Source organism: Sinocyclocheilus anshuiensis, unplaced genomic scaffold (assembly GCF_001515605.1).
Source record: "Sinocyclocheilus anshuiensis isolate Anshui unplaced genomic scaffold, SAMN03320099.WGS_v1.1 scaffold1635, whole genome shotgun sequence".
Taxonomy (NCBI): Eukaryota; Metazoa; Chordata; class Actinopteri; order Cypriniformes; family Cyprinidae; genus Sinocyclocheilus; species Sinocyclocheilus anshuiensis.
The window spans coordinates 100,601-121,105 of record NW_015549682.1 but is presented as its reverse complement, the minus strand read 5'-3'; the positions used below and the strand labels follow the sequence as shown (position 1 = coordinate 121,105).

Sequence of the window (20,505 nt, the reverse complement as noted above, 5' to 3'; positions counted from 1 at the left end):
AAAAAAAAAAAAAAAAAAAAGTTTCGTTTTTCCCCCAGCTGTACCGAAATCATACCGAACCATGACATTAAAACCGAGGTACATACCGAACTGTCATATTTGTGTACCGTTACACCCCTAATTGGCAGTGAATGCAGATGGACATGTTCATCACATGCACATTACCTAGTGGACGCGGAGCATTTAAATAAATGAACATGATGGAATTTGTTAGTGTTTTAATGAATGTTGTTGTTTTAACTATAATACAAGTGTTTAAAAGTTTGTATTGCAGCTTTGCAGAGACCATTTGTTGACCTTGTTATTTTGGGTTATCGCTAGAGTTTTGGTTTTCTTTTCTTTCATTTGTCTGGGTATATTGTATAGTCCAGAATCTCTTAATGGGGGAGGTATCCACCAGTGGTAGCAATATTTTTGGTGTTGAGGTGTTTTTGGAAGCTAATACTTGTAACTACTTCCACACAGGCTTTACTCCTTTCAAACTTTATCTGGAATGTCACCGTTTCTGTCACTGCAACTTCCCGATCAGGCGAACCAACACACACACAAAATCATATGCCTCATTAAAAAAATGAAGTTAATATTTGCATCATTTATGATTTATTTTATCCACCCGCGACCCACCCGCAAATAATCAGAATGCATTTTTTATTACCCGACCCTTGGATATAGGAAAAGCATAATATGTTTGCTGCGTATATCAGACGGACTTACTGAAAATTCATGAACCCACACACACACACACACACACACAAATCATCTGCCTCATGAAAAAATTTATTTAAAAAAAATTTAGTTAATATTTGCATCATTTATGATTTATTTTATCCACCCGCGACCCACCCGCAAATAATCAGAATGCATTTTTTATTACCCGACCCTTGGATATAGGAAAAGCATAATATGTTTGCTGCGTATATCAGACGGACTTACTGAAAATTCATTCTCTGCCAGCAGGAGGTGCTTTAAAGCGGGAGAAACAGGTTTCCCCAGTAACGGCTGTACACAAAGCAGCGCTGAGCTCACAAACACTGCTTTATCAGGCATATGTAACGGCTGTACACAAAGCAGTGCTCCGCTCACAAACACTGCTTTATCAGACATTGCATGCAAGATGAAATGAAAATGACATTGAAAATTTTCTAAAGATAGTCTTCATTCAGAAATACAGTGATATAAAAACACCCGCACCTCGTTTTGATTTTCAAACGTGCAGTACGTGCTCATGTTTATTCAACGAAGCCTTTAGGAAAATCCATCAGTTTTGATATTGTGGAGAGCGCCACATAAATAAATGTATGGGAAACACATCCCACAGCACAACCACCTGAGCCCAACTTCAGTCTACTCATCACCTTAACTTTAACTGCGTAGCCGGCGCCATAGCCAGACTGACAAACAAACACAGACCGGAAGTTAACTTGGGGCCAGGCGCGTGCGCCCGATGAAACAGTCTATATAAAGCTTAAAGCAAAGATAGTCTTCATTCAGAAATACAGTGATATAAAAACACCCGCACCTCGTTTTGATTTTCAAACGTGCAGTACGTGCTCATGTTTATTCAACGAAGCCTTTAGGAAAATCCATCAGTTTTGATATTGTGGAGAGCGCCACATAAATAAATGTATGGGAAACACATCCCACAGCACAACCACCTGAGCCCAACTTCAGTCTACTCATCACCTTAACTTTAACTGCGTAGCCGGCGCCATAGCCAGACTGACAAACAAACACAGGCCGGAAGTTAACTTGGGGCCAGGTGCGTGCGCCCGATGAAACAGTCTATATAAAGCTTAAAGCATTAGAATCGGTATCGGCCGATCACCATGACAAGAAATCGGTACTCAGTATCGGCTGCAAAAATCCTGATCGGAGCATCCCTAATCGTTTTATATGAATTTTGTACTTGGTACAAGTACAACAAGGTTGGCCTCGAGTGTAGTCAACAATGTGCATAATAAGACCAGGTACATGTATTAAGGACTAAATAGGATCAAAATTCATTTTTTTAAGGCATACTTTTGGACAAACCCATTTGGAGCCTATTATTCATTTTTTAACCAATAACCGCTGAATTCTGATTACAGGATAAAACTTAATTTTCAGATTCTTCCAGAAAACAGATTTAGCCATATACTTACATTTTTCAACTTGATGTTGCCCCACTCGTCATCCTGGTGAACAAAAGTAAAATGCGTCAGACACCTGCAATAACAGAGGACAGCACATTCTAATGCTCTCGATTACGGTTCACATCCAGTACCTTCAGCGTTCCACCTTTCACCATGACTTTCTGTCTCTCTGGCTGAACCCCCGTTAGAGCGAAAAGCTGGGCTTTGAACACCATGGGTGGCTCCTCTGTATTCAGCTCCACCGAATCAAACTTCTCCTTCCCCCATTTCACATTCACTATCATATTCCAAAATCAAGAAGGCACATCAGTGACACCGCAAAATCATTCAGTAACACGTATCTGCACACAGAGAAAGACATATGTATAGTTTTATTAAACCAGGGGGATTCAAACCATCCCGGTCTCCACAGGACAGCTCATTTTAGCTGTCTGCATTGAATTAACTCATCAGTTCAGTACTGCATAACCTGAGCTGGGTGTGTCCAGTGGACTTTTTCACCAACAGTAATTTCCACAATTATCAACACGGTTATTAATTATTAACTTGTGGTGGCTTTAAACTAACTAGTTAACACTGCTGAGAGGGTGTTTCTAATACAAGGTCTGAAGGAGTGATGAAAAATTAGCTGTAATCAATCTTTCTGTTTTTTCTTTTGGAAAGTTGTGGCAACGTTATCTTAGATTTTTCTAATTTTGCAAATTGGAATACAAAAAACACATTTGCAGTAGTCTCTCATTCATCACGATACTAGTTGACCCATCTCTGACGAATTTTGCTTCTGAAAACACTGAAATGTGAAGAAAATAAATCCAAATAGTGTAGTACATCATGTGAGGCTCCACTGTTTGAAATCACCTGCTTTAAAAGGGACAGCTCACCCAAAAATGAAAATTCAGTAATCTTCCACTCACCTTCATGTCTTCATAAACAGTAAGATTGTTATTTCTGCTTGCTTGGGAAACAGATATTCCTAGCATAATGGCCTGAAACGGCACGCTTCAACACACGTGCATCATTAATAAATCATGTTGGATTGTACTGAAGTGTCAACAAAAACTCGCCAGCCAGAAAGAAAAGAAAAACACTTACATTTTGTGCTGCTCTTCATATTAAACTAACATACGGCTTCCGAAGACTTTAAACAGTGCACAGGTTGATTTCTTCTACAAGGCTTTTTCCCCATTTCTGCCCATTCTTTACAAATAAGCAACTTTAACATTCTGCAAATCATCTCCTTTCATGTTCTAAGAATGAAAGGAGGTAGTGGAATAAAATTAGGGTGAGTAAATAATGACAAAATTGACATTTTTGGGTGAACTATTCCTTTAAATGTTTGTTTGAAACCCTATTAACACAACTGGCCAATGCAGTCTACACAAAAGACAAACTAACCACATGAGAGACTTAGACTTTGGTCTACAAAAATGGCAGACAGAAATAAATACAGCTTTAACAGATCTATCACTGGAAATACATTAAAATGAACTAACTTAGTAAATGTTCCATGTAGCACGCTAGACACTACAAGGCATGATGCATCAAATTTAAAACCTACAAGATGTTCTATACTCAATTCTGCATAAATGTAGGCGTAAAGTCTGTATATACTGTATGTTCATTAATACTGTCTGTTGATTGAAAAGCGGTATTAGTTATAAATGCATTTTAATAAAGCGAGAGCCGCCTAGCCGGCTGCATCAAGTCTCAGCATTATATTTAACACCATAAACATCCATATAAAACAAACTAATCTCCTAAATAAAGGCACGCAGGAAAGCTTGCTATGGGATTTCTGCTTCTTGGTTAGCTTTCCTCTGTTTTAAAACAGAAACTATCACTTGAGGCCTGAAGCTAATGTCTAATGCTAACGGCGCTGCCTCCTCTCAAGCATCTCTTTTCGTTTAAAGACTAACTATGATTTATGTAAAACCATATCGTAAACAGACCTGTAAATACGGGCATCTTTCGGTTTACTTGTTCTGTATTCAGCTCAACTCCAAAGGCCGGGTTAAAGTTGGGGTGCGGAAGATTTGAGTGTCTTCTAACTTCACTCAACAGCAGCCCGCAATGACGCTGCAACTCGATGAGCTCGGCGCGCGACTAGTCAACTTAATGCGAAGTTACTATGACGAAGGTTTGGGTTATAAATATTAATAAGGCCTCCAATACGTTGCTCGATGAAGGCCTTATTCACGAATATTAATTACATAGCGTTGACTTTGCTTGGTTACCAGTGTTGGGGGTAACACATTACAAGTAACGCGAGTTACGTAATCAGATTACTTTTTTCAAGTAACTAGTAAAGTAACGCATTACTTTTTAATTTACAAGAGAATATCTGAGTAACTTTTTCAAATAAGTAACGCAAGTTACTTTTTTTCCAATTTACTGATTGACAGCTCTCCTCCCTGTTGAAAAAACAGCATATGCTGGTTAGGTATTGTTACGGGGCTGACGAGATGTGAGACGTGCGGATCCAAGTGCAAAGCTTTATTAATAGACATGGTAGAGACAGGCAAGGGTCAGACTATGGCAACAGGTATGTAGAAGGCAAGACACAAGAATATCTCCTAGGGCTAGCGGGGGTCTACGATCGGCAAACAGGATCAATAGGGTGAGACTAGAGGGATAAGTCCAGGTACAAGGCAAGGTCCAGGCAGGGGCAAACAGTATCAGAATAGGACAAGACGAGAGGGGGAATCCGAGATACACAGGCAAATATCAGGACAAGAGGAAACAGACAAGACAAGACTAAGCACAAATATCCTTTATGCATTTAATCCCATTCTATATGCTTCTGACCTTCGATGATCCAGTTCAACCGTACTAACAAGCAAAAATTACTCTAGACAAACATTTGTGTGTCTTTTTTTTTTTTGCTGAAGTGTGTTGAAATTTCTTCTTCTGCATTCTACTGTACAGACGTAAATTTACATTTCCTTCAGCCTGAGGCTTATTCATTTCACTTTTGGTGTGAAAAGACTTTTATATTTGCCAAAAATATAACTTTTTTTATTTTAAAAACAAACAAGCAAGCCCTGTCCAGATTCAAAAAGTAACGCAAAAGTAACGTAATGCATTACTTTCCAAAGAAAGTAACTAAGTAACGTAATTAGTTACTTTTTTTATGGAGTAACGCAATATTGTAATGCATTACTTTTAAAAGTAACTTTCCCCAACACTGTTGGTTACCTTCCAATGGCAAAGGCTTGGCAAATTAAAAAACAATCAATCCCATTTAATATGCTGCTTTGCCACTGGAGGGAGATAGTCAATAACCACTATGCGCCTAATTCAGAGCCAATCAATGTCAAGCTATAAATTAATCACATCATAAACTTGTGCAGTAATTCTACAGTAATACTGTGGTCGCTACCATCAATAATTCACACCCTGGACAGGTGGCTAGTCCATCACAGAGAATGAAATCAGTGTGTCAACTGCGAACATCATCTCACCTGACATTTACCTCAGGACAATCATTAGCTCCTTCATTAGCTAGAATTAACAATACAGAGAAACATATGATTTATATGCACTATAGACCTACAAGTTCGTGTTAACTTAATACCTGCTTAAAAATGATAACATATCATTTGAAAGCTAAGACTTGCCCTTTTCATTGACATTGAAAAATGTGTTTCTGTGTCAAAGCGACTCATTTTATTATTTTGGAAGACATATTCAAAGCCTCTGTGAAGTCTTTCAAATAGTTCAATTTGTTAGTTCATGAAAGCCTAATGTGCAATTCAAATGTTTGTAAACGATTTTGTTGGAGTGTTTATTATATCTGAATATATAGCAGTTGAATTAAACAGTTTGGCCTCTGTTGTTAATTTATCCTTTAATATTATAGCAATGTACTCTCACTGGGTACACTGCTAAAGGTTAAATAAATTATTAAGACATTTATGCATGCATGCATGTATGTATGTATTTTTCAATTGACTGTACAGCTCACAGCATTAGGTGACCTATTTTTTCTTAACATACATGAAATATTTTAAAATACATTAATATTGAAGCAAATCAATAGCTTGTGAAACAGAATCTAATCGAATTTGTGAAACGAGGTGCATCAGTCAAGGTCACCCAGCCCAGTCCTTTGACTAAACTCTAATTACCTCCACTTTAACGCTTCTCAGGAGAGCACACTTTTTTCAAGTTGCAGCCATCATTTCCCTCTGACAGAGACAAAACTGCTTACATTATCACACTTCTCTCTTGAAGAGCCCTGTCCTGGGCTACAGACGTCTGCAAGACCCGCAGCCCCTTCTGTTCCAGTTACTCCTCTTTTGTTGCGGAAATCAGATGGGTGTTTAACCATCCACTCAAAGGAGCTTTTGTCCATCCAGCAAGGCAAATGTAGTGTAGCGGGAGTATGCCATTCAGTTCTGCACCATCGCAGCAGCAAGTGGCTAGGATACAGATGCACACATTGTGTGTTTCCAGAACGGTCTTGCATAGGTCATGTGGAGGATGAGCTTGCCACCAAAGACCCAGTCACAAGGTCTTCATAGATGTGGCCATCTGCTTGGACAGAGATTGGATCCGTAAGTTTGTCCTCCCAACACCTATATACCCAGTGGTTCAAATCTCTCAAGAACACCTCAGCACATTTTTAGCTGAAAAGTACCAGGATTCCCCCTGCTGAACATGACAAGCACGTGAGGGAGCGGTGCTGCCTTTACTGTGGCTTATCTGGGCACTTTCATGTCGCCTGTTCCGAGCTTTTGGGAAAAGCCCTGGCCCCTGCAGTTACCCTAGCTGCTCTAATGGCTACCCTTCACTGATTCAATATTATTCCTTCAATCAATACCATTTTTTGCCGGCCTGGGTAGATTGATGTGTGGCTGGAAATTTCATGGGCTTTTCCCTAGACAAGAAGCTCAGTATTCCCTGTGAGTCCCTTCCTTCTCCCCTGGCTATTACTGCCCTGGACAGGTGACTTTTGGGCCATGGAGAGATTGTTGACTCACATCTATAGAGAAACCTAACATGTATAGTAAAGACAAACTCACCGTGTCTATCTATGAAGATGTACAGTGTATATATTTCAATTTCAGCAGGCAACTATTTTTACAGCTACATGAGAGTGAACTGGGTCAAAAAACTAAATAAGTTAAACATTCAATGTGATGGATATATTATTGGAAGATTAATGTATCATGTAATGGCCAAATAGTTATTTTAAAGTATATACCTCCTGTAAATTATGTAAGTTTACAGTGACATTACAGTACCTTTACATACAGTACATTTAAAGTAAGATGTGAATATTTTCTAGAAATAAAAATTCCAGAAACGGCTTTCTTTATTTGATTATTCTTTCTTACCAAGATCTTAAAAATTCCAGCCACTAACAATCTCCAAATTGGAGCATGTACTATGTCGATTCTAGCACCCAACATTACAATAAGATGATATTTTAAGCTCCTTATGGAGCCGAATCTGTGCTGGTTTGAATTGGCCGCCTCCAGTTTTCGCTTTTGCTTTGTCTTGCCTCCAGCTAGCGCTGTGACGTAATTGTGACATCAGCCCTAAAAGGGTCTATAGGGGAGTCCTGGCACTTAGAATATGTGGTGCTTACATTCGACCTGTCCAATGCCCCAGTGCTTGTGTGCTTAGAGACATAATAAATCTGTTTGTCTTTGAACCAGCTATTCGTGAAGGCAGAGAACTGTAACTTTCACGCCCAGCTGGTTCTGTTCTTGGGGTCCATCATCTTGGTAAAAGCCGTTTCTGACTGACCAGTTTCTGACTCGCACAAAGCCCTCCAACAATTACTGGGCTTTTCCAGTTTCTGTCGACACTTTATTCAAAATTACAGACAGGTGGTGACCTCTGTGACAGCATTAATCTCCACCAAGTCTCAGTTTGTAGTGCAGGTGATGTGTCAGAGGTAGGAGTTGGAGTGGTTCTTACCCAAATATCCCCTCATGCTAAAAAAGTTGCATCCGTGTGCTTATTATTCTCTGCATTTGTCCCCTGCAAAGCAGAACTGTGAAATCAGCAGCTGTGAGCTGATGGAGGTGCAGCTAGAGCCTGGAGGCTGGAGGGAGTGACTGTCCCATTCGTGTTGTGGACTGACCACAGGAGAATATACTAAACTGCTGAACTCCAGACAGACTCAGTGATCCTCACAGTAGTGGACCACTACTTCAGGGTGGTTCATATCATGCCCCTGCCCAAACTTCCCTATGCCAAGGTGATGACCCAGGAGATCTTGGACCACAGAGCAGCAGCAGCTGCAAGTGTTCTGAAAAATTGGCATAATACAGTTCAGAGCTCTTAGTTTCTAGAACTCTTAAAACTCTCATGGTTATTTTATAGTTTTACATCTATTACCAAAAACTAACCTTGCCAGAATATTGCAAGGAGTTTTTTTTTTGTGACAACCTAAAGGGAACCTATCTGCTTAAGTCATGACGTAAGGAACGCCTCCCCTCATTTCAATTGAGAATACTATCTCAACAGCCATTTATGAGCGCTGTTTATTCATATTACACATTTAAACTAAACATTACAATGTACACTACAGTCTCCATGTTCACAGTGTCCCAGACACTAATATTTTAACGATTTATAAAAAGATGAATCACTGTCTGACTATCTGGGATTTCGGTATGGTGATAAAAGATAGGATTATAATTTTTTTCAGTAATATTACATCACATTGTGAGTGTATATTAGCACTGTTTGTTGTTGTCTTGTGGCATGAGCATTTGGACCCGGAAGCTGAAAACAGCTAAGCTGGTTTTAGCTGCACTTCCAGCTTGGTCATAGCTGGTTTTAGAGAGATTTTGACCACTTCTTTAGCTGGTCAGGCTGGTCTTAGCTGGGCAGCTAAAACCAGCTGAAAATCAGCTTGGCCAGGCTGGGAGACCAGCTAAGACCAGTCAACCATCTTAGGCTGGTTTTAGGTATTTTTTTCAGCAGGGATATTTTTAGGCTTTATTTTTAAAGAACAGAAACTGTTTAATTTTGAATTTGATATGATTAAATGCAGTCCATTTTACATTGAACGCCCATTATCTGTGTCTTCAAGTACAACATGAACATGAAGGAAATATTATCAGTATCACATAATTTGAATACAGTAGACTAATGTCAATATGCACTGTTTATGGCATTTGTTAATCTTGGTTAATATGATTTAAACATGTATTATTATACTTTATTATATGATACATGTATTATTATACTTTATTATACTGGCCTCACCCTACACAACTCACAGATCAAATGCCTGCTGTATGCACACAACAAATAACGCATGCAGGGCAGAATTAGGCAAATATCCTCTAATCATAAAGAAACAATAAAGAGCAATTAAATTCTGGAAACATCTGAAACTCAGTGACCCCCAATCATTTCATTATAAAGCCCTGCAATACCAAGAGATGAGCAAAGAAAGCAACCCCCTCCCTCAGCTGATCCAGAGCTTCAGTCCTGATGCTTCACTAACATCTACTGCTGCTCTGAATCACAGCATCAGAATCAGTCAGATTACTGCACAAATCAAACAGAACTACATCACTCACTGGCAAACCCAAACACAACAGCAGAGTAAAGTGCAATGCTATTTGGCCCTAAAGAGAGAGTACAGTATGGCAGAGTATCTGTACACAGTGTCAGATAAGAAACTGAGAAGCACGTTGACCAGATACAGACTCAGCGGACACAAGCTGATGATAGGAGAGAGAGAGAGAGAGAGAGAGAGAGAGAGAGAGAGAGAGAGAGAGAGAGAGAGAGAGAGCGAGAGAGAGCTCTGCGCATGCGCAGTTGGAGCAGTTTTGAAGTTGACTCTGGGGTGTTTCAACAGGAAGGCGGACATGTTGGTCAGGCAGTGGGAGAAAATCGGGCACCCAGTATTTTTTTTCATTTGTATTTATTTTTTATTTTTTTAATAGTAGCAACGTTAAAGCTTGATTTATCCGCATACTCAGAGCATCGTGGATTACATACTTGTTGGAAAAGTAAAAGCCGGCATGCGGACTAAGAGAGATTTATCACAGCAGGATTTGTAAAGGATCGTTTTAACCAGGATCTTGTTTTAACTCATCGAAATTTGTAAGGCGAAGTTTTTTTTTCCGCCACTTCTCACTTTGCAGCTGTCAGACTCGTTTGGCCTGGCAAGCTTTTATGCTCAGAGGCCTGGAGAAACTTCACTTAATTTCATGTGGCCGCATGCTAACTCTGTTTTATCGCTTCTTTTCGCGTGAATGTGGTCGGCTTGTGTGTTTTAAAAGAGCCCATTCCCTTCATATCTCCTGAAGCTAAATTAGCTTAGCGCTGTATAATCTGTTGCTACTGCTTTTTGTGTTTGCTAAATTGTCATGGACTAATCCGACACCTCGTCCTGTTGTTGTTTTGTTTCGAAAATGTGGCTTTTTGTCATCTCTCGGTGTTGTGTACGATTCAACGAGAGTGATATTAAGACACAAAACGTTGCTTTGATCAAACTAGTGCTCATTGCTTTGTGAGGGCAGAGGAAGTTAGCGAGTTAATTAGCTGATCTTAGCCAGAAACTCGCACACGTCTGAATCAAATCGGTCTGATCAGTTATGAACATGTCTGCTGGAGAAAGTTTGACAGCTCGATTCGAGAAGATCGATGCCATGCTGAAGGATCCCAGATCAGAGATCAACACAGACTGTCTGCTGGTAAGTGCATGTGGTTTATTGTGCAGATATTGTTGTGTTTTGGAAACTGTGTACAATGAGGTCAGCAGCACAAACTAATATAAAACACGACAATCGAGCAGTAAAGTAAAATAGTGCAGTATACTCTGTATATCTGCAGAGCAGTAGAGGAATGAATGCATGCAAGCTTGTAATCAACTTGAGTACAAGTCACACTTTGTGAGTGTTGCTGGATTTAAACTTGAATAATTTGTCTAGGTTCTTACTGGTTTCTAGAGATTTGCTTGTAATGGTGACCCTTTTTTTATAATGCATTTGTACAATTAATTAATAATTACTAATTTTTAAAAAATCTTTCAATTTGCAGTACATTACAGCTTTATGTGTTTCTTGATAGTTCATTGCAGGGTTGAATCTACAACCTTTTGGTAACCAACAGGGTCTTTAACCACTAGGCCACACCACCCATGCTCAGATTTTTCAAGGAATGAACTTTTGATCTGCATTTGTACCGTGTGTTTACATGCAGTTTGCACTGAGGTGAAATGTGCAATTTGTGAAATTTATTTTATGAATTATTTCAGCAATTTCATACATTTGAGCATTGCTTCTTCAAGAATTTGAGCTCTTTGGACTTCCATGACTGTTGGCACACAGACTGTGTTATTTTTTTTTTTGAGCAGTTGTAGTGTTAAATCTCACTTTGCATTAAAAACATTCTCACTGAGAGCTTTAGTTTTTAATTGTGGCATCAGTGACACTTCTTGTAAAGTCTTTTTATGTAGTCTTCAGTCTCACAGGTTTTGACAGCATCTGTAATAAGTGCAGGTCACGGGATTTTGCAGTAATGCATTGAATTAGACAGTATTTATTTATGGATAGACATAGATATATATGTATGGCTACTACGACCATTCGTTCCCACTCTGCTAAAATCTACAAAAATTATTAATCTTAAAAATTATCTTTACATCTTTATTTACATTTACAAATTTTGCATACACTTTTGGCAACCTTTTTTCCTTAAAGTCTTAATGTCTTAACTTTTTTCCCTAATAAAAGGCCTTAAAAAGTCTTAAAATGTCTTAAATTCAGATTCGATATTTATAAATATTTTTGTTCACATTACCCCTAAAAAATAATAATATTTTTACTTGCCCGACCCGACAAATAGCCTGATTAAAACTTAAGCGATAAAAAAATGACCAGCGAAGCATCGAAACGCAAGAATGATTCTTCTAATTTTATTACATTCAGTGTAAACAGTGATTTATAATAGATAGTGTATTTCTGGTTTCAAGGTCGCACACGTAAAGAAACTCCGAAGAAACACACTGAGGTAAAACTTCAAAATGTATAGTTTATTTATAACATGATATAGTTAAGTATAATTAACATACCAAGTGAGCTATTTTGCTGAATATTCTCACGATTGCAAAATGTTACATTGATTTTAGTTCAATAAACAAGTAGTTAGTCAAGTAGCCTAGTTATTACGTTACTTACATTTTAGACACAATATTTACTAATAAAGATCACAGCAGAAGCATCGCACATTCTCCAAGCAACACTCGGCGGTGTTTTGTTACTGAATGATTCAGCGTTTTGAACAAATCAGTTGAATGAATGACTCACTTGAGTGACCTACCGCCACCTACTGGTAGTTTAGTATGTTAAGTATGCATTCCCCCCCCCCAACATTTCTTATTTGTATATTCATAAATGTATTTCAAATATTAATCTTATAACATTATTTACTGCAGTTGTAATTTTGCAGTGTAAATGACTTAATCTGACTGGTAACATCCCTATAGAATTTATTGATACACTGTAATAATTTTACATGAAAGGTGATGCACACATTTAAAAAGGTTTAAAAAACAGGCCTTTATAAAAGTAAATAAAAATATGCAGATTTAAATATGTAAAAGCTGATAGAACACTGATGAAAATATTGCTTCAGAATAAATTGTTTACACCACGAAAAATCTCGATGATACTGTACTTTTGTGGGGATATTTTGTATGGAATATTGCCTGCTGTTTTCATATCAGCAGACAATATTCACTGTATATCGTAGTAATAAATATAATTAATTACAGCGATGATATTTTGTTTTCTTTTTACATTAAACACATTAAATATTACATATATGCATGTAATATATAATGTGTATTTCCATTACAGGTTTAGGTCTTAATTTTCATACAATGTGGTATTAAAAAGTCTTAAATTTCACTTGTGTATATAAGCCCTGTTATCAGTTCATGCTGCTGTTGGAGCTACGGGAAGGCTATATATTGTTCTTTGCATATCTACAGTGTTTAATGTCAGAAACTATATCTTCTAGGAGAAGGGGATTGGTGTAGTAGTGATTGACGATGTGGGCATACTTCACGCTCAGAAAAAAAGGGTATAAAAGCTGGGGCACTGGGGCAGTACCCTTTCAAAAGGTACTAGTATGTAGCATTTAGGTTCCAGCATACACCATTTATGGGTAAATAAGGTACAAAGGTGTACCTTTTGAACAGGTAGCGCCCCAATGACAGCTTTGGTACCTTTTTTTCTGAGAGTATGTGAATATCCCAGTGTCCCACCTGTGTACACCTGCACTTTCATACCACTGATACCACCTGGACAGATCTGTGGACAAAAATTCTGTAAAGTCAAAAGAAAGGAAGAGATTTTAAAAAGTAGGGATTTTAAATCCAAATATCCTTGGTTTGATCGGAAAGAAAATAGGCTACTTATACATATTAAATAAGAGAAAACGCATCATGAAATCGCATAACAACATGTAAAAATATGTGATATGAAAATTTTGCATTTATATTGCAATTTCATTCATGAGATGTTATCAAAATAAAATATCAGCCTCAAAGGCTCAGTTAAACCAGGGGTGTGGGAACTGTCTGTAAAGTGTGGGAAATGCATTTTAAATACTCTCTTTAAAATTCATTACCATTTTAAATGTTTTTATTTTTCAAGATGCATACACATGGCATGTAATTTAAAGGCATAACAATTGAACCTCTAAGACACATCAACCTTTTTAAAAATTGTTCATATTAAAGTGAACTTAGAGATAATTAGTATGGGTTGCTGGTGGTGTTAGAGGTCATTTGTGTAGGCTAACAATAATGAGGTCCATGATTAAGAATGTAAAATGTTTTTTTCTTTTTTTTTTAATTTAACAACTCTTCCACTTTAGATCTAAAACTTTGTGAAATATGAAGAATTCAGCTACAAAGAGCACTGTGAGGGAATATTTTCCATTTACATGTGCAGTAGACTTATCATGGTATCATAATCTTCATCACTCTCATTATTTAGACCTGAAGAAATCACCGCCCCCAATTTGTGAACAAGCTGATTCTTCCCAATGAACCTGTTGAATTTGTTAACAGCTTGCACTGGCCGATTCATTCGTGAAATATAGCCCACTGATCTAGTGTTGTAAGTACCTGGACTTTGGTACCAAGTTGATGCTTACATTTTAAAAACGATACTGTTCTGCAGTACTACTAGTCAAAAATTCACTCATTCAGTGATGAGCTAAGATTTGTACTTTTACATGGGCATTTTTTTTTTCAATCTTATTAGACAGGGCTGGAACAATATGCTTCATGCTATCATTATACTAATCAGTATATACTGTGATTTTCTAACACTAGACTGAAAGTTGAATCATACAGATTGTTGATGTATAAGATGAGTCAGATTTACAAAAATAATTCATCACTTCTTTCTGAGTTTAATTTCAGGTGCAATCATACAGTACTGCACTACAAAATGATCATTTCAAAACCCTGCACTTCCCTGCATATAAAAAGTGGTAAAAACTGTACAATAGAATGAAAAAAATACTTAGTGAAATAAAATTAAGTGCTTTATTAAGCTGTTCCTGCTCATCAAGCTAGTGCCATAAGAAAACAATAAAATAAGCAATATTACCACAATATTTCGCATACTACAAAGGTTTACATATCGATTTAGACTTATCTAGCTTTGCATTTCCTGCTAATAGCAATGCGCCAAAATTATTTACTTATTATTTATTTACAAAAAGGTTAATTAATAATCAATACTCAAATAAAACTGGCTCCTCTGTAGAGTTATGTTTTCAAGCTAACTACAGAGCTATGAACATTGAATTGCTTTCGTGAGGTAAATGTGACGTTATTTGACATATGTTTTTTTTTTTTATTGACGTTTTTCCACAGTTGAAGTACTGATTGCCCTATTCCATGATACATAATTTTTGTATTATATTGCATACAAGTTGTACTGTATCTTTCAGCATACCTTCTGGTGTTCAGTCATGTTTATTTTTGTGCTATATCTAGTAGTAAATAGGAAGAGATGATCAGTTCATGTGCCACATGAACTGAGGTGGATACAGCAATCTGTCATGCCACATTGCCATACCACAAAGGGCATCAAAACCACATTTACTGTTTGAGAGAAGGTAGAGATAATAAAACAGGATCACTTGAAATAAAACAAATAGGCCTAGATGTTGATGTCTGCTGGGTTTTTCCAAATGTTGCTTCCTGCATGGATGTTGTGTCATTAACTACATTTTTAAAAACATTTACTTTCCACTTGGATTGTCAGGTTTTATTTATTTATTTATTTTTTGCTGAAGATACACTAGATAGAAATATGAGAGAAATTTGCTCCCTGGTCTCATTGTTTTAGTGCAATGAGCCATATTAACTGTTTTAATGTGTGGCAGAATGTGTCAGTCTTAAAACACTGATAAATCATTTCAAATGCATACCATACCATTTTCACAGACAAAACAACAAGAAAGAAAATCTTTTTGAGGCATGAAATGGAACAGTCTTCACATGACTCTTTATGTGCACTGCATGAGTTTGTGTGTGCATGAGAGAGACAATGTGCAATAACTTACAGCTGTAATACCAACTAATCTTGAGCAAATATTGCACCTCTGGCAAACCATGTGATCAGGATACTATTAAAACTATTCAGTTTAATTTGTTATATATCTCGATATGTTTGCATTTGCTTTTAAATAATAAAAAAAACATGAATTTATTTTGCCCCCATTAAAAAAACAACATAAACTATTTAGATAGAAGTTATTGTTACAAAGTAAATACAAAATGTTTAGTGCAAGTTTAAGCAGTTAAAAAAAAATCTAGACCAAGTGATCACTTACTGCTTTTTATTAAATGGACACATGTATATGTAACTGAAGTAGCGCAAAACAAGTACAGAAAGTGCATTCTGTCAACTTTTTTGGTGCATGCAATTCACAATTTACACTGTGCAACTGGGGGAAATAATTAAACTGGGATAAGTATTTTTTACAAGTTGTTAGCTAAGAACACAAGTCTGTCAACTGTCTCTGGTTTAAGAGAAGCTCTGTGGCATGAAACTATGTTCCCACTGGCACTAAAAACCCTCTCAGATGGGAAGCTAGTTGCTGGAACACATAGGTATTTCTTATATATATAAATATATATAAATTAATACCAAAGACTTATGCACTCTCTCTGTCTATATTATGAAAACTGGTAAAACAAATGAAAAATATTATAACAGTGAAATTCCTAATAGTAATTCCAAATTGCCATAGCCTATGTTTCTCTATTCAACCAACAGCGGTTGAGTAAGTGCATTTATTCAGCGATCACAATCGCAAAAACTATAGTCGAGATCTCATTACAGAACAAAGACTTTTTGAGTGACACTTTCATTTAGATCGCTAAACTCCAGCTTGTTTGTTGGTGTTTTCAGATCATCGTCGGCGCTGCTTCTGCAATGAGGAGCGAGCATGTGCGCATGGTTGCCAGGTTGCTTAAAATAAGCAAAACACTGGGCAGAAAATGTATGCTTGTAACAGCGAAGCTCTGATTCGGGGATTTGAACTATTGATATCTGGCAACCGCACTCATGAAAGCTTGCGTAGTAGAGGCATGTAGAGCAGTCCGCAATAACATGTTGTCTCCTTTTTTGGACATTCGGCGCGTTCTTTTGGGAAAGTATGGTTGAATTTTAAATATTCGATATTCACGATATTTTCAAATTTTACATCGTCGTCAAAATTATTGCGATATTATCGCTAATATTCGATATATCGCCCAGCTCTAATGAGCGCACTAAAAAAATGAGGGCGATGAATTCCTCTACAGGAGAGTCTTGGAAAGAAAATGAATTGCTCCAAGGCAAAATGTGGCCTATGCCACAGTCAGTGTAGCTCATTATGTTGTAGTCGTGTAATGTGGTGATGTAGTATTTAAAGTTGTTGCATAATCTATGTATGTTTGCTCAATAGGTTTATGTTATCTGCAAACAAGGCAAATCATTTTCTACTCTATTTCTGCATTATTTGACCGTCATTGTTACAGGTGTATGGCTTCTAGAGACCTTCAAGTTTCTCCAGCTCCCAGTAAATTAACTTCACGCATGATGAGGGTGAACAATAATCATCTATAATGATTCTGCAGTCATTTTAAGCTCTTCCTCCACTGACAAACATTACTATGTGTTTGCAGATTGGTGGACACACACATCCTAAGGAAAATATTGCCCCCATTGAAGTTCATAAAATAGTCACTGGTCTTCCTGGTTTCCATATAAATAATCAATGAATTAATCTTTTTTTCCTAAAATAATTTTCATTTCGGTGCATCACTAGCATTTTAAAAACGCTTTTTATTTCACTTCTTTGGGACTGAAGCACTGCAACACCCGCTGACTGTAATGATAGAGCTTGGAATAGCCAGGACAATTTTTAATATAACTCCGACTGGATTCGTCTGAAAGAAGAAAGTCATATACACCTAGGATGCCTCGGGGGTGAGTTCACCCAAAAAACATTTTTGGGTGAACTAACCCTTTAAATGTCACTGTTTCGGTCAGGGATTTACCCTCCAGAAAACAGTAAAAATACACAATAAAAAATGACCTTAATTAAAGGGATAGATAAAATACTATGGAAGTCAATGGCTACCGGCAACTGTTTGGTTACCATCATTCTTCAAAATATCTTCTTTTGTGTTCAACAGAGGTTTGAGTAAATGATGAGAGAATTTACATTTTTGGGAGAACTGTCCCTTTAACTGTAAATTATGTATAATATTCCAACCACAAACTCCTAGCAGTGAATAAATGGTAATGCAGTATATCTATGGCTTTTATAAAAGATCCCTTTATAATGGCTGTGAATTAAATTGCACAAGTTATAAATAAAATGAAATGCCATTCAGTTACACAGCATTTGTAAAGGCCTAAGCCTTGTGTTTGCTCTCACAAAGAGCAAATAGTAAGAGTAGAGGTACTTTTGTTTTATTCATCTGAAGCTTTCACCTCTGGCCTGTTCTTACCCGTCTTTTCCATGTGTATCGCCTCACCTGTCCCCGTATCCGCCTCTAATACTTCCTATTACAGCCATAGTTCGAGATATGACATGTCTAATGAAGCTCCAGTGTTCAGAGTCTAGAACTACATGCACCTCAGGGCAACTGGCCGATCAAAGCCACTTTGTGCTTGGGAAGCTCATGACAGTTTCTTGCGGTGCGCTGGGGCTGATTCTTTCCCCTGGCTGGCCTCCTCTGCCATGGGGCTGCTCTGGGCGACCGGCATCAGTGTTTCCAGCTTATGTTATATTTTCCTCTGACTTTACATTCCTGGAGGAATGTGTCAGAAATGACATTTTCAACAACATTTCTCACCGCACACTGACCTAATTCTGATTTTGTGGCACTCAACCTACTTTTGAAATTGTGATTTCAAATGTTGGTGAATTTAAACCTATTTCGAAAAATTGGACCTATATGAGTCATTCATAATTTAGAGTACATTTCACATCAGGAAAGAAGTGTAAAAGCAAGATGCTTTCTCAATAAAACAACTGCCTTAATTATTAAACACCATATTGATATTACAAATAAAAATATGTTTTCCTGCTGTTCAACTGTTACTGAGAAACCGTATGGGTTTCCAGGTAACGTAGTTGACAATTTCACTATTTGACTCGTATTTTCAATGGCAGGCCTGATCAGGTTTAACCTCAAATTATAATATTTATTTGAATTAAAATCATAAAAATATTGCAAACCATTACAATGGACCAAACATAGTTTAGGGCAATTACTAAAGTCCTCGACAAGAGGTCACTGGAGATATGGTTTTACGATAAACCATTTTTTAGTTTTCAGAGTGTTTGATTTGTATTATAGTTGACAGAAATTTTGTGGACGTGAGTGAAATGAAATATTTACATATTTGAAAGAAAATTACATTTAAACTCAATCTATTTTTCTAAGATATTTAGATTGCAGAGATAAATTTAATATAGATAAAATTGACTAACATTTTTAATTCATGGTTTTGAACTCCATTAAAAAATAGCAAAAATATGTAATTTAAGGGACATAATGACAATTTCAAACAAACTGAAAAGCAGGGTGCACAAATATATATGTTTGAGATTTTAGTATGTATTTGCTTAACGCATAAAATATGGTGTTTCTGAAGAAAATTGTTGGGAAAAATATAATTACCATGAATGGTCAAGAAATGTGCCCTAAATGATAGAAAAGATAGTAGCAATTTGTGTTATGAGGGGGCAGGCTTGTGCTTGAGTCACTGACTGAGCGTTTGAGGGTTTCACTCTCCGTGTTCGTGTACAGAGCGGTGAGAGTACTATTGCTGTTGATATCAGTGGATATTTGATGTACTGCAAACTCTAGTGTGTAGATGCCAGACTCACCGTCACTTGGCTGAGAATAATCTGGTTTTCTCTCGCACGTGCAAAGAGAGTCTTACGTACCACATAGAATTGACGCTCCATATGTAAATGATATTCTTTGGTGTTGTTTCCTGTCAAAATGACTGAATTCGTTCAGAATTATTTGTTCAAAATTTGTTCGAATAACACAAGTGATAGTTCAGACAAAAATTAGATTTCTGTCATTTACTCACCCTCATGTCAATTCAAAACCTTTATGTGATAAATATTTATTTTAGGCTTATTTATATCTCTAAACTGTTCAACACTCATACATGTAGCGCTTCACATATGGTAAACACAGAAGCCTATGTCTGTGTGTCATGTGGATTTGTATGGATTTATTTAAAATCTAATGCATAAATCCAATTCATAGTTTTCGCATGACGCCACACCTTAATAGAAAAGTCCATCTGGAGGGCAAACCAAGGCTTTCCTCTGCTGCCTGTCAGTTAAGTTTACCAAATGTGTGCTAAGTACTAATGTACTAAGATATTCAATACACACCTTATTGATGATGCATACTATATACAGACAAACAAATGTGCCTGGAATATGAACGCAGTGCGCTAACTTGCATGTTATGCATTTTCCCATAGAAACCCATAAAAAAGAAAATGCATAAAGGGATAGTTCTCCCAAAAATGAAAATAGTCATCATTTACTCACCCTCGTCTTTTTGAAAAATACAGGTAACCAAACAGCTGACGGCAGCCATTGACTTCCATATTATTTTTTTTCCCAAGTCAATGGCTACCGTCAGTTTGTATACCTATCTTTTGAGAGGCAACCTATATTCTTGGCTTGAAACAGATGCAAAGTTGACAGGCCTGTGCCGCAGTTTTATGGATGTTTTGATCTCGTAGTCTCCATGCCAGTCAAATCGCATGACCTGAAAACTGTGAATATATTAAAGGGGTCATATGATGTTGCTAAAAAGAACATTATTTTGTGTATTTGG

The 20,505-nt window shown here is 37.1% G+C and overlaps 2 protein-coding genes across 2 annotated transcripts in view; one reads left to right on the top strand and one right to left on the bottom strand.

The window, feature by feature from the left end:
* LOC107660400 (ubiquitin carboxyl-terminal hydrolase 14-like) overlaps window positions 1-4,336 on the bottom strand; it is a 12,260-nt gene extending 7,924 nt beyond the window's left edge. Inside the window, exons 1-3 of the mRNA XM_016449688.1 lie at window positions 4,082-4,336; window positions 2,264-2,409; window positions 2,142-2,174 (exon numbers count right to left, since the gene is read on the bottom strand). Of these exons, the coding sequence (XP_016305174.1) occupies window positions 2,142-2,174; window positions 2,264-2,409; window positions 4,082-4,097 (195 nt within the window). The 5' untranslated portion in view covers window positions 4,098-4,336. The remainder of the gene's footprint in view (window positions 1-2,141; window positions 2,175-2,263; window positions 2,410-4,081) is intronic.
* A 5,589-nt stretch (window positions 4,337-9,925) lies between these two features.
* LOC107660411 (rho-associated protein kinase 1-like) overlaps window positions 9,926-20,505 on the top strand; it is a gene marked incomplete at its 3' end in the record, with an annotated part of 27,562 nt that continues 16,982 nt past the window's right edge. Inside the window, exon 1 of the mRNA XM_016449708.1 lies at window positions 9,926-10,801. Within this exon, the coding sequence (XP_016305194.1) occupies window positions 10,703-10,801 (99 nt within the window). The remainder of the gene's footprint in view (window positions 10,802-20,505) is intronic.